This window comes from Mus pahari, chromosome 7 (genome assembly GCF_900095145.1).
Source record: "Mus pahari chromosome 7, PAHARI_EIJ_v1.1, whole genome shotgun sequence".
In the NCBI taxonomy this organism is placed as follows: Eukaryota; Metazoa; Chordata; class Mammalia; order Rodentia; family Muridae; genus Mus; species Mus pahari.
In genome coordinates this window covers 102,803,446-102,817,415 of record NC_034596.1, presented here as the reverse complement: position 1 = coordinate 102,817,415, position 13,970 = coordinate 102,803,446, and the positions used below count along the sequence as shown (strand labels likewise).

Sequence of the window (13,970 nt, the reverse complement as noted above, 5' to 3'; positions counted from 1 at the left end):
TGTTTTTCTTTGAACTTGTTCCAGTGATGTTCCAGCCTCAAACTCAGCAAATTTCCCTAAGACCTCTCTTAAGAATCAATATAATCTCTCAGTTCCACCAATTCACAATTTTACACCAGACACAGAACATTCTCAGAATTTCCATCTTTCACAGCACATTATCACAACTGTTAGGAAAATGGACTGCCATGACCAGACATCACAGTTCTGACAGGGCAAGGACTGGCTTTCTTACAAAATGGTTCTACTAGAAACACGGGACTGGATAGAACTGAAAATATTCCAGNCACAAATGCACGACTGAGACGCCAAATTCCCATTTAAATGCTTTGTATTATAGGGTATAAAACTAGCCCCATCTACGGAATGTTATGGTGACCCCCGAGACAGTCACAGCCTCTCCTGATTCAGTATCCTGCTATTTTCTGGTTGTACCAAAAAATAAACAACCAGCAAATGATTTAACCTCTTAAGAAAACCATTTACACTTAAAAAATGGGATGAGGTGGGATCCCCTCACCTTTTAAAAATGNTTCTAGAGCTACTAAAAAACTCGCATTTACAAAATAGTTGATAAAAATATTCCTCTGGATTGTACAAGAAGGGAGGCGGGACCACTGACAGGACATGATGGATGCTTAGTCGGACTTAGCTTCTTTCTCTTCTTCAGAGGCTGGACTCTGGTTTTGCGTCTCTCCGTTTTCTGCAGGCAGATCTGTGGTTTGCTGGTCGGCCACGTCAGCCTGCTTGCCCTGCTTGCCCTTCGCGCCCCTCTTTCCTTTTATCTGCACNTTTTTGTCTGATGCTTTATCCTTTCCCGCGGCCTTTTTCGGCTTCGCGTCCACCTTGGCAGGGGCGGGCTTGGCCGACAGCCTCGTGGAGCTGCGCTTGGGCTCCGCCTTCGCCGCTCCAACCGCGCTAACCTTCCTCTTGGGCATCGTGGAGGCGCGGGGTGGGAGACACGTGCGTCGCCGGATCCGTCACCGAGTAGCCGCACTGCTCAGCCGCCACCGGCTGCGACCCGTCGCGGGGGCAGTGGGAGAACCCCTAGAAGATCATTTACAACACTTAAGAAATCACCAGGAGGTGGCACACGCCTTTAATCCCAGCACTCAGAAGGCAGAGGCAGGTGGTGCTCTGAGTTTGAAGCCAGCCTGGTCTACAGAGTGAGTTCCAGGCCAGCCATGGCTACACAGAGAAACCCTGTCTTAATAAACAAACAACAAAACCCAAACAAAAAAACCCTGAGAAATGATGGGTCCCATGGTTTGGTTGGCGGAGTGCTGCTGGTCTGGTCGATCCCGTGGTTTGGTTGGCGGGGTGCTGCTGGTCCAGCACTGTGTAAACCAGCATGGTGCCCACATCTACAACCATAGCTTTCAGAAGGATAAAATCAAGGTCATCCTGAAGCTACATAGGATTGGAAGCTGCCTGGGGTGTGTGAGACCTTATCTCAAAACCAACAGGGCGGGACTTACTGCTCTTGCAGAGGACAGGGGCTCAGTTTCCAGCACCCACATGGTGGTCCACAAACACCTGTCAGTGCATTACAGAGATCTAATATTCTCTTCGGCTCCTGATTGCATAGTGTACATACATGTACTCAGGCACACATACATGTGAAAAAAAGTATTAAAAATTAGAATATTAGTGTCATAATTACTTTATAATATGAAGAAATACTTATCTTCAGACTACATGTAAGTGGTGTCTATTTGTGATTTATTTTCTCAAAGGAGAAAGTGAGTCAGTAGTAAGGAAATCCTTGAAGTAGGGCTGTAGAAAGAGAATTAGGCAAAGCTGTCATGGTCTCTCATTCACCCCTCCCAAAGCAAATGCCTTAGAGGTAAAGCCTGTCACAGTTGCCATTTCCTGTGTTACCAGTATGGTAAGGGGATGTTAGCAATGAGGCCTGGGGGTCTCACATCTACAGAAAGTGCTCTTAAGCAGTGAGCTCTGACCCGCCCCAGATACTTATATTTAAAGGTGCATTTTTAGTGGTGGGTATTCATTTTTAAAAGATATCTGCGTGTGTCAGAAACAGGGAGAACAAATGGGGAAAGTGGATGTGTACCTCGGTACACATGTGGAGGTTGTAGGACAAGCTCAACTATTGGTCTTCCATGTGTTTGAGACAAGGTCTCTGTTGTTCACTGCTGTGCACACCTAGCTAGCTGGCCCAAGAACTTCCTATCGTCACTGTAGGGTCACCACAGTCACTGGCACATGCCACCACACCCATTTTTACAGGTTACACTGGAATTTTGGGGGAGATGATAGCCGAAAGCAAGCTAAGCAAGCCAGTGACCTCTGCTTCATTTCCTGTCTCCAGGTTCCCCTCTTAGTTCCCTTTATGATGGACTGGAAGCTGTCAGTTTAACTAAACCCTTTCCTTCCCAAGTTACTTTTGGACATAGTATTTCTCAAAGGTAGGATACAGGGGTTGTGAGGATTCAAACTTGGTTACTCACACTGTGCCCACTGAGTCTAGTCCTCAGATGTCTTACTGACTGGTTAGCAGGCCACAGATAGATAATGAGGTGTATAGGTTATGGTACTAGGAGATGTGACCTAGTACCATAGTTGGAGGAAGTGTGTCACTGTCGGGGTGGGCTGTGAGAGCTGTGTCCTAGCTGTCTGGAAGACTGTCTTCTCCTGTTAGCCTTTGGATCAAGATGTAGAACTCTCTGCTCCTCCAGTGCCATGCCTGCCTAGATGATGCCCTGCTTCCTGCCATGATGATAATGGACTGAACCTCAGAGCCTGTAAGCCAGCCCCAGTTAAATGTCCTTTATAAAAAGTTGCCTTGGTCATGGTTTCTCTTCATAGCAGTGGAAACCCTAACTAAAACAGAAGTTAGTACCAGGGATTGGAGTATTGCTATGATGGGCCTGACCATGTTTTTCTTTGAGGAATGTGAATTTGGAAAGCCATAGAATGCTTCAAGTAGGGCTTAATAGACCATCCAAATAGGAATCTGAAAGACATTGGTGCTGAGGTTGATGCAGACCTGGTCAAAGAGGTTTCAGAGAAGAATGTTAGCATGTGACCTAACTAGAGACTGTTTTTGTAATATTTTGAAGAAGAATGTGGCTGGGATTTTTGCCCTTGTCCCAAAATAATTCAGTTTAGACTCTGTGCTGTAGTTTAGTCTCAGGAATAGGATTTTGATGAAGCATAGCAAGCTTAGGAAGAAAGAATACAAAATGTACAGTTTAAGTAATAAAGGGGAATCAGGAAGTGAAACAGAGCTGGATCCTCTTGTTTGAGGGGGTGGTAATGTGGGGGCAAAACCCTCCCAGCTAAGTTTTGGGTTGTTTTTTTTTTTTTTTTAAGATTTTATTATGTGTGTGTGTGTGTGTGTGTGTGTGAGAGAGAGAGAGAGAGAGAGAGAGAGAGAGAGAGAGAGAGAGAGAGAGAGAGAGAGAGAGAGAGAGAGAGAGAGAGAGAGACGAGTACACTATAGCTGTCTTCAGACACACCAGAAGAGGGCATCAGATCCCATTGCAGATGGTTGTGAGCCATCATGTGGTTGCTGGGAATTGAACTCAGGACCTCTGGAAGAACAGTCACTGTTCTTAACCACTGAGCCACCACCCAGCTGAGAGTTTATTGTTTGTGTATTTGCTGTTGAATAAGGAATAGTTTGGACTTTTAATCTGGAATGAACTACAGTCCAGAAATGGAGGACATACCTGTGATCCAGATTTTGAGGTTGAAAAGCATAGCCTTTTGATCCAGATTTTAAGGAATGGTGGTCATGAAAAACTTAATTATGGAAGTGCATACCTTTAATCCAAGGAGACAAAGGCAAGGCGGATCTCTGAGTTCATGGCCAGCCTGGGACAACAAATTCTAGATGAAGAAAAGCTTAAATCCAGGCAGGGTGATACTTGCCTTTAATCCCAGCATTCAGGAGTAGAGCCATGCAGATCTCTGAGATCAAGGTCTACAGAGCAATTTTCAGGACAGCCAAGCTTAGGCAGTGAAGAAGTTGGAAAATGGAAAGCTGGTGATAATAAAACAAAACAAGGGGCCCATGTTCCAGCTCCAGCAAGCAGCAGAATTTGGCGGCTTTGGCTATGTGGCTCTGGCTTTAGAGTCAAGAATAGAAGGGATTACTGGGACAATTGATGCTGGCTAGCTGGAGCTGAGACATTAGCAAGGATTAAGAAGAACCCAGATCACTGGAGTAAAATCTCCTGGAAAGTGTTTTCTAAGAGCACAAAGAAGCTGTGTTATGCATATAGCCAAGGTTGTATCTCATTATGTGGTGGACTTAGTAATATGTAAGAATCACCCAGATAGTACTGTCTTCGAAGGTATGAAGGGGGTCCTGGAGAGCAGCTGAGGCTCGATTCTATGAGAAGCCAGGGAAGGACATTGATGAAGGTGCAGCCTCATTTGCAGTTGATGGCCCAGGATTTAAGGGGTCATGCAAAGAAGTTGAGGATTGGCACCATGAAGGGAGCCTATAAGAGGTTACTGGTGAAACGTAGTTGTAGTGGAAGACTCCAGTGAATTGGAGATGCCACTACCATGGGATGATCACCAAGAATAGCAGCAGTGGAGTGGATTCAACCAGAGCCTAGAGTAGTGCCGGAGAAGAGACCCAAGCCCTGTGGAGGAGCCCAGAACATCATGTATAGATCCCAGACACTGTAACAAGAAGGGATAAAGGAGTTGCCTTGGATACTCCAAGATGTTAGAGATGTCTGAGCCATGGGATACCTGCTGAGGAAATCTGCTCACAGGGCGTGGAACCAGCCAGCCAAAGAGAAAGAATTGTGCTGCAGTCAACAAAGCAGAAAGGAGTTGGACAATAGCCATGGAGATGCAGAGTGTGGAATTTGCCCAGCTGGCTTTTGGTTTTGCTTTTATCCAGGATTTCCTCACTATGTCATTTTGGAATGGTAATGTACATCCTCTGATGCTAGAGGTATGTGATCTGCTTTTTGATTTTATAGTGGATTACAGTTAAGAGATTGCATGAATCTCAGAAGAGACGTTGAACTTTGAACTTTTAACATTATTGGTACTGTTACAGACTATGGGACTTTTGAATTTGGACTAAATGTATTTTTATTATTATTATTATCCTATAGCTAGGTATGGCCCCCATAGACTCGTGTGTTCGAACAAGCCTGTAGGGGCCAGGGAACAGAATGTGGTGGTTTGAATATGCTTGACCTAGTGGCACTATTAGGAAATGTGGCCTTGTTGGAGGAAATGTGTCACTTCTAGGGGGGCTTTGAGACTAGCTGCCTGAAAGGATGTCTTCTGTTGGCCTTCAGATCAAGATGTAGAACTCTCAGCTCCTCCAGTGCATGCCTGCCTGGATGCTGCCCTGCTTCCTGCCATGATGATATGGATTGAACCTTAGAACCTGTAAGCCAGCCCCAATTAAATGTTGTCCTTTATAAAAATTGCCTTAGTCATGGTTTCTCTTCACGGCGGCAGTGGAAACCCTAAAACAAGGTTTATTCACATCTCTTCTAGTTAATTAGTGGTCATTTTTCTTGGGTTCTGCTCATCCCAACCTTTCCTTCAAACCCTTTCTACATTAGCAAATAGAATCATTCTAGGTTCCCCGTGCCACAGACAGCTGTCCCGCAGGGTAGCCCCGCTGCCAGGCGTCAGTGTACTCACACTTTTTAATGTACAGTGCTGCAAGCCAGTGCCTAGGGCTCAATGAGAGAGAACACATGCTTAGCAGCTTAGCATGTTTGTAGCCCCAGAGCCATCTCCAGCATGGGAGGGAAAGATAAAGCTACAGTTGCAGATGAGCCACCCCTTGCTTTCATATATGTGTAAATTCAAATCAGGTTGTTGTTTTTTTTTTTTTACTGCATATTAGAACAGTTTTTAGCATCCAGATTTAGGAACTTGAATATGCCATAGTTAACATGTAAATCTTCATCTTAGATTATGCAAGAACTACTGCAATGTGAGAGGAGGGTCTTGTCACCTAAGCTATTATCTTGCCAGTTTAGTACAGCTAACTGTAACTCTTGCCATCCTTGTAAGAACTGTTCAAAGGGGCTGGTGTGGTAGGTGGTGGCACACGCCTTTAATCCCAGCACTTGGGAGGCAGAGGCAGGCGGATTTCTGAGTTCGAGGCCAGCCTGGTCTACAAAGTGAGTTCCAGGACAGACAGCCAGGGCTGTACAGAAAAACCCTGTCTCAGAAAAAAAACAAAACAAAACAAAAAACAAAAAACGAAAGAGTACTGACTGCTCTTCCAAAGGTCCTGAGTTCAAATTCCAGCAACCACATGGTGGCTCACAACCATCCATAATGAGATCTGACGCNCTCTTCTGGTGTGTCTGAAGACAACTACAGTGTACTTACATATAATAATAATAAATAAATCTGTGGGCCAGAGCGAGCAGAGGTCCCGTACAGCTACAGTGTGCTCATATACATAAAATAAATAAATAAATCTTTAAAAAAAAAATGTTCAAAGTACATTCATCAGTGTGTCCAGTTGGCACAACCCCAAGTCATTAGTACTACCCTCTCTTCTGTATGGTTTATGAATATTCAAAAGTTCCATCAGTAAATGGGTTAAGGAGTGTTTTCTGACTTTAAACAGTATAAACTTTGTTTGTTTGTTTGTGACAGGTCTTATGTGTCCCAGGTTGGCCTCAAACCTGATATGTGATAAAGGATGGCTTTACATGGGTCTGCCTGCTTCTACCTCCTGAGTAGGCATGTGACACCAGTTCCTTCCTCTCTGTCTCTTGCAGAGAGAGGGTCTTTGTGAGAAGAAGGAAGACACAGGATTTCACCAGTGCTAGCACATAATCCAAGCTCTGCACTACTATATTCAGGCATTAGATCAAAACTCTCAGGTAGAAGGTGGGGAAGCAAGACCCGTGACTGGCAGTGGCTGCAGCACACAATAAGCGAAGGCCCAGAGCTCATAGCCACTGTGAAGAAGAAACCAAGGAGGAGGAACCCATCGCCATTATGCAGCAGCCGGAGGAACCCCTTCCTAGAACTGATACAGTATGTTTGAAACTGGCAAATTCCTAGAGAATGAGTTTGGAAATAATATAAGTTTGAAAGCAGTATAAGAAAAATAGAAATGTTTTGAAATGTGCTTAGGTACTGAAGAAAGGGAAGATGCTCAGGATTGGCAGTCATAGAAAGAAATACTAACTTTAATAAAGTGAAGTCTCAGAAGGAAGGAGAAATTTAGATATTAAAAAGATAATAGAGAATACAAGGCAGAGGGCACTTGACCCCTGTATAATTTTGTCACAGTTATATGGATAGAAATAATTATATGTTCAGTGATAATTACAATTTTATATATCCTCTTTAAGAAAAAACAGAATAAAGCAGACTTAGATAGGAGGACTGAGAAATGGAAGCATTTCTATTGTTAGGTTACAAACAATAGGAAAGAGATTAGAAGATCGTTTAAATCAGAATAAAGAATTTTTCAGAAGAATCCAATCTAAAGCCTACGGAGATGCCTTATGACAAGATCATAAAAGGGAGCCCATAGAGATGGCTAGAGGTAAAAAGGTTTAAAGAAGCAATGATGTCCTATGGTTTGCATTCACCCTATGTGAAACAGATACTTCACACAAAATTGTATAATTCCAGAAGCTTGGAGAGATTTGGTGTCAGCCATCTTAGAACCTGCCCCTCAACTACAATGGCTATCTTTGGCACAGTTCCCTGCAAATCCTTTTCCCTGCTGCCCATATAATAATTAGATAATGTGCTCCCACCCTATTGTGCAGCACAGTAGAGTTGTGCTGCCTAATGCAAATGAAGCATACCATAAACACCTATCAGCTGTCCCCTAGCTGCTCTTGCCCTCTGCCTATGTATTACCCACCCTTGGAATAAAGTTGAACTGCCACTCTGAAGCTGATCCTAGTAGTCTGTTATTCCATTGTACTTACAGGCCATCCAAACCCTGTTTTTCAACTCTGCTTCCCTCTCCCTCATAGGCTGATGCAACAACCCCTGAGGAAAGGGGGGAACCCACAATGGTGGGATGATGAGGCCTCAGTTACGGAGCAACGAAGTCAGAGTAGAGGCATTAATATTGTCAAGGGTTAGTGGCCAGGTGAAGGTCAATATTATGAATTAAGAATACAGATTATGTGTAATGTTGCCACCTTGGATCAGTGTTGCATAGTAGCTTTAAGTGCTTGGGACAAGGTTGAACATAGGGAAGACTATCTGAATCATTTACAGAAATAACCCAAGATTCAGACGAATCTTTCACTTGACTTTTTACAAAGGTTAATTTCATCTGTAAATAGAGTGTATTAGATCCAGGTGATAGAGAAATATTAATTGAATCTTTAGCTTTCAAGATTGCTAATGCTGAATGCAAAAAAGCTATTCTGAATGGTTTCAAAACAACTGTGGATATTGGATCTAATGCTCACAATTCAGTTGTGATTAGATAGACACTTACAAAAGATATGAGAGCTTAAAATGTCCAATGCTGTGACTGTGAAAGACCAAATCATTTCCTAAAGGACTGTAGACAGACAGTTCCTAAGGATACATTTTTCTCTAATGATAATCCAGGGGGGAAGTTTCCTGGGATATGTAAAACTCGTGGAAAGAGCAGACACAGGGCTTATGAATATAGATCATCCAGAGATATTTTAAGCAATTCCTTATGTCAGAAAACTGTTTAAAGGGTTGTGCTTAGTCCTGTCGAAAACAATATGAGCCATTCATTCCCTGTCAGTCAAGGAGAAACTGTCTTAGAAAGCAACTAGATATGGTACAGCACTGCTCTAAACTAAGTCAAGTCATTCAACAGGAGATGGGGCAGCTCCAGTAGACGAAATGAGATTTGGAAGATACCAGAAGAGATATTTTACCCAGCTGCTATAAATGATAAGAAACCAAAACTAAAATTACAGTTAGATGGAATTGAGATTGACGGGCTAGTGGATACTAGAGCAGATATAAGAATGATTTCTCAAGATTTCTAGACTCTAGCTTGGCCACTTCAAAAGGAAAGGCATCTACACAGCTCCTGGGGATTGGGCTGCTGTGTCAGGTAAACAAGTCTAAAATGGATTAACTGCATCGGACCAGAAGGTCAGGTAGGAAAGCCATATGTACTGATAAAGCTAGGGACGTGTGGGGAACAGACCTAGTGCAGTAGTGGGAATCACAGATTAGCATTTCTCCAACTTCTGGGACAAGCCATAAGATAGAAGATTTTCCTGATAAAAATGCTGAAAAAAAGTTATCAAACGGCTGGAGAGATGGCTCAGTAGTTAAGAGCACCGACTGCTCTTCCGAAGGTCCTGAGTTCAGATCCCAGCAATCACGTGGTGACTCATAACCATCCATAATGAGATCTGACGCCCTCTTCTGGTGCATCTGAGTAAGCTACAGTGTACTTAGATATAATAATAAATAAATCTTAAAAAAAAAAAAGTTATCAAAGACAGTTGCAGACTGTCCAAGCTGTCCATAAGCAGGACACAGCAGAGGTTGGCTCTCCTAATTTATGAGGAGGGCCACTGCTGATGAGTACCAACTGCCCTACCTCTAAATGGTTAACTAACAGGCCTGTTTGAGTAGAGCCTTGGTCCTTAAATGAGGAAAAGTTACAGGACCAGAACAGCTGATCCAAGAGCACCTGGAGACTCAATATACAGTAGAGTCCACCAGCCCTTGGAATTCTATATTTGTCATTAAAAAGAAATATGGAAAATGGAGGATACTGACAGATGTGAGGCAATCAATCAAGTCATTCAATCTGTGGGGATTTTACAATCTGGAATCCCTTTAGCGTCCTTGTAACCTCAGACATAGTCTACTAAATTGATTGATTTAAAAGACTGCCTTTTCTCAATATCCCTCGAGAAACAAGATAAAGATTTGATTTCACAGTGCCCACTTTTAACCATGATAAACAACTAAAGGATAACAGTGGAGTGTCTTGCCACAAGTAATGCCAAACAGTCACACCTTGTGTCAATATTTTCTACAACAGCTGTGGGAAATAATCCTCAGATTATAGTTTAGCATTATTCGGATGATATCTTGCTGGCTGATTAAGATGGATATGCCTTTGGAAAAATGTTGGATGAAGTAAAGAGAATTTTTGCCTTGTTGGGGATTACAAATTGCTCCTGAAAAAAAAATACAAAGTGAAGATGCTATTAATTATCTAGGATATAAGATTGGTTTGCAGACAATTCAGCTACAGAACATAAAGATCAGAAGAAATCAATTACAAACTCATAATGAGTTTCAAAAAGTACTGGGATATACTAAGTGACTAAGGCTCACAATTGGATTAACTACTCAAGGGCTAAATAATTTATGTCAGACCCTTCAAGGTGATAAGAACTTAAATAGTCCAAGAAAATTATCAGCTGAATCTGAAAAAGAATTGGGTCTGGAAGAAAAGAGATTACAGGATGCACATGTGGATTGCTTGGATCCAAAGCTGGATTGAATTTAAGTAATTTTGCCTTCTACTTATTCTCCCTCAGAAATTGGTACACAGAGAGAAAATAGTATCTTAAAATCGATATTTATAGCATATAAACAGGGTTAAAAATTTAAAAACCTATATAGAAAAGATTTCTGGGGCTGGAGAGATGGCTCAGCAGTTAAGAGCACTGACTGCTCTTCCAGAGGTCCTGATTCAATTCCTAGCAACCACATGGTGGCTCACAACCATCTGTAATGGGCATCCGATGTCATTTTTTGCTCTGTCTGAAGACAGTGGCAGTGTACCCACATATATGAAATAAATATGGCCGAAAGGAGAGGGACTGGAGAAAAAAAAATCTGATTTGATTGTGAAAGGGAGAATAAGATATTTGTCAGCTAGCAGGAACAGACCCAGCAGAGACGATAGTGCCTTATACTAATGCTGAAGTTACGTCATCATGGGTAACCAATGAGGATTGCCAAGGATCTTGCAGTGATCTCTTCGGGAGAAATTAATAATAGCTACCCCCAAAGCAAGCGACTTCAGTTTATAAAAAGAACTATTTGGACTCTTCCTTGTATAGTGAGAGGAACACCAATTTCTAAAGCTTCTAATTTTTATACATATGCCAATAAGTCAGGAATGGCAGGCTGTAAGTCAGGAAATATAAGTAAATAACTCAAAGAACATACACTTCAGTTCAGAAATCAGAACTATATGCTATTCTCATAGTTCCGTTAAATTTTCCAAAACCTCAATATAGTTACTTATTCTCAATATAAAAGACAGTTGTTTTTCATATAGAAGCTGCTGAACTTATTCCAGATGATTCAGAATTAACTTTGTTTTTTATACAACTGCAACAAGTAATTCAAAGTAGAAATAATCCAATATGTATAACTCATATTCGATCTCATACAGGTTTGCCAGGATGATTGATTAGGCTTTAGGAAATGAGATCGATCAATACTCATAGAAAATGTATCAGGCCGGGCGTGGTGGCGCACACCTTTAATGCCAGCACTCGGGAGGCAGAGGCAGGCGGATTTCTGAGTTCAAGGCCAGCCTGGTCTACAAAGTGAGTTCCAGGACAGCCAGGGCTACACAGAGAAACCCTGTCTCAAAAAACCAAAAAAAAAAAGAAGCTCCTGTTTCAAGTTTGTATACATAATTATTACCATTTATTCTCTGTTGATCACCCAAGGGCTGGGCAGAATAGAGAATAGAGTAGGACGTCTGCCAACCACAGAAAGAAGGAGAGGGAGAGGGAGATTGAGATCAGTGAGGAGGGAGGAGGATTTGGAGCCATGAAGAAGGGATCTAGATAGGTCATGGAAGCCCAAAGAGCCAGATCAATAATAGTAATATGCAAATATCATGGGATGGCACTGGGAGGTAACCAGATTACCATAGAAGGCTAAGGAAGATCATGTAAATGCTCAACTATTGAGGTGAAGTTTTAAATAAATATTGGTTTTTCTGTATGGTTATTGGGGACTAACATAAGATAAAGAAATACAGGGCTGGCGAGATGGCTCAGCGGGTGAGAACCCTAACTGCTCTTCAAAAGGTCCTGAGTTCAAATTCTAGCAACGACATGGTGGCTCACAATCACCTGTAGTGAGATCTGACGCCCTCCTCTGGTGTGTCTGAAGACAGATACAGTATCCTTATGTATAATAATAAATAAATCTTTGGGCCTGAGCTATCGTGGCCACCTGGAGCAAGCAGGGTTGACCAGAGTGAGCAGAGGTCCTAAATTCAATTCCCAACCCACATGAAGGTTTCACAACCATCTAAACAGCTACAATGTACTCACATACATAACTAAATCTTTTTAAAAAGATAAAGAAATACAGCTATTGAATTAATTCACTGTACATTTATATTACATTAAAGAAAATTCATTTACACCAATATTCCAATTTTCTTACAGTCTCCAAAAGATGCCTTTGCTCCCAGACAGCAGAAAGCAATTTTAAGAACATGACACCCTTGTTCCCAAGAGGTAGGGTGACAGTGGGTAACAGATGTTGTCTTTTAGGGGTGTTGATTACAAGTTGTTATTGGTCACAGTCAGGGAGGAAACAAAGGTTCAGGGGTCTTTTTTTCTCTCTCTCTCTTCTATCCTTTCGTATCTAGTGGTAAGGGGTTAAAAGGGATGAAAGGAAAAGTGGAGGGCTATAGGGCTTAAGGTATAAGAGAGGTGGGTTGTTGTATCTCCTTTCACACTAGAAAGCAACTATGAGCCTGTAATATCTACTCCTGGTTGTCAACTTGACTATTATCTGGAATGAGCTACAATCCAGAATTGGAGGGCTCTCCTGTGATCCAGATCTTGAGGCTGGAAGGCACATGTTTCTGACTTGGATCTTGGCATGGAGATCTTGAGGCATAGTGGCCATGAAAAGCTTAGGCCCAGGCAAGGTAGTACAGGCCTTTAATCCCTGGAGACTAAGGCAAGGAGATCTCTGAGTTCAAGGTCAGCCTGGGACAAAACAAGTCCCAGATCCAGGCGTGGTGGTGCACACCTTTAATCTGGGCCACACCTTCTGCTGGAGACCTACACAAGGACATTGGAAGAAGGAAAATTCACTCTCTCGCCTGCTTGCATTTACTTGCCAGCACATCTGTTGGAAGCAGCTTCCAAGCAACTATTAGGTTCTTGAACTTCCTATCCACAGCTGCCCATTGTAGGGTTAGTTGAACTACAGACTGTGATTTATCACAGTCTTAATATATAGAGACTATCCATAAGTTCTGTGACTTTAGAGAACCCTGACTAATACAGTCTCAAATATTTTAGATTAATATGGATTATTGTATATTGACAGAAAAACGTAAATAGCTAGAAGTGAGCAATGTTTTTCTATTCAGATATACTTTAGATAGGTGGTCTTCAAACACTTCAGAGATTTATAGAATATGGCATTTTCATGACAGTGAGACACATCAGCTCCTGGCAGCACCCCATCAAAGGACCTCCACCCAAAGTTTGCTTCAAATGTGGCAAAGCTAGTCATTGGGCCATAAACTGCCCCTTGCCTCAACTGCTAACAGCAGGCTATCCAAACTTCTGACAAGCAGGGCACTAGAAAGTCAACTCCCCAGCTTTGCCAAGACAAGGTCAGATATTCTAGGTCTGCTGGCTGTAGACTGGGTGCCCCGTGGATATAGAGAGACTTGGGGTGGGTGACCAGGTAGACAGTGGTCTCTGTCATTTCTGTAGCTCTGGAAGCCGCCTGCTCTGCACTTTGTTTAGTCAGGTAGTATTTATCCTCAGGTCTGATGGGGTTGAGGTGTAGACAGTTACAGTGTCACGGTTTTCCTTATTAAAGATTAATTGTTTAGAATTTAAGGGTTGTCTTAGGGTCTAAAAATATATTTTTAGGTTGGTAAATGCAAGTTATGAAAATTAAAGGATGGAGCCGGGCAGTGGTGGCGCACGCCTTTAATCCCAGCACTTGGGAGGCAGAGGCAGGCGGATTTCTGAGTTCGAGGCCAGCCTGGTCTACAAAGTGAGTTC

At 42.4% G+C, this 13,970-nt stretch overlaps 1 protein-coding gene across 1 annotated transcript; it reads right to left on the bottom strand.

The window, feature by feature from the left end:
• Positions 1-334: 334 nt before the first annotated feature.
• Positions 335-1,003, bottom strand: LOC110324826 (non-histone chromosomal protein HMG-14). Its single transcript, XM_021202534.2, has one exon. It carries the CDS (start codon positions 936-938, stop codon positions 639-641), a length of 300 nt encoding a protein of 99 aa, XP_021058193.1. The 5' UTR covers positions 939-1,003; the 3' UTR covers positions 335-638.
• Positions 1,004-13,970: the final 12,967 nt, after the last annotated feature.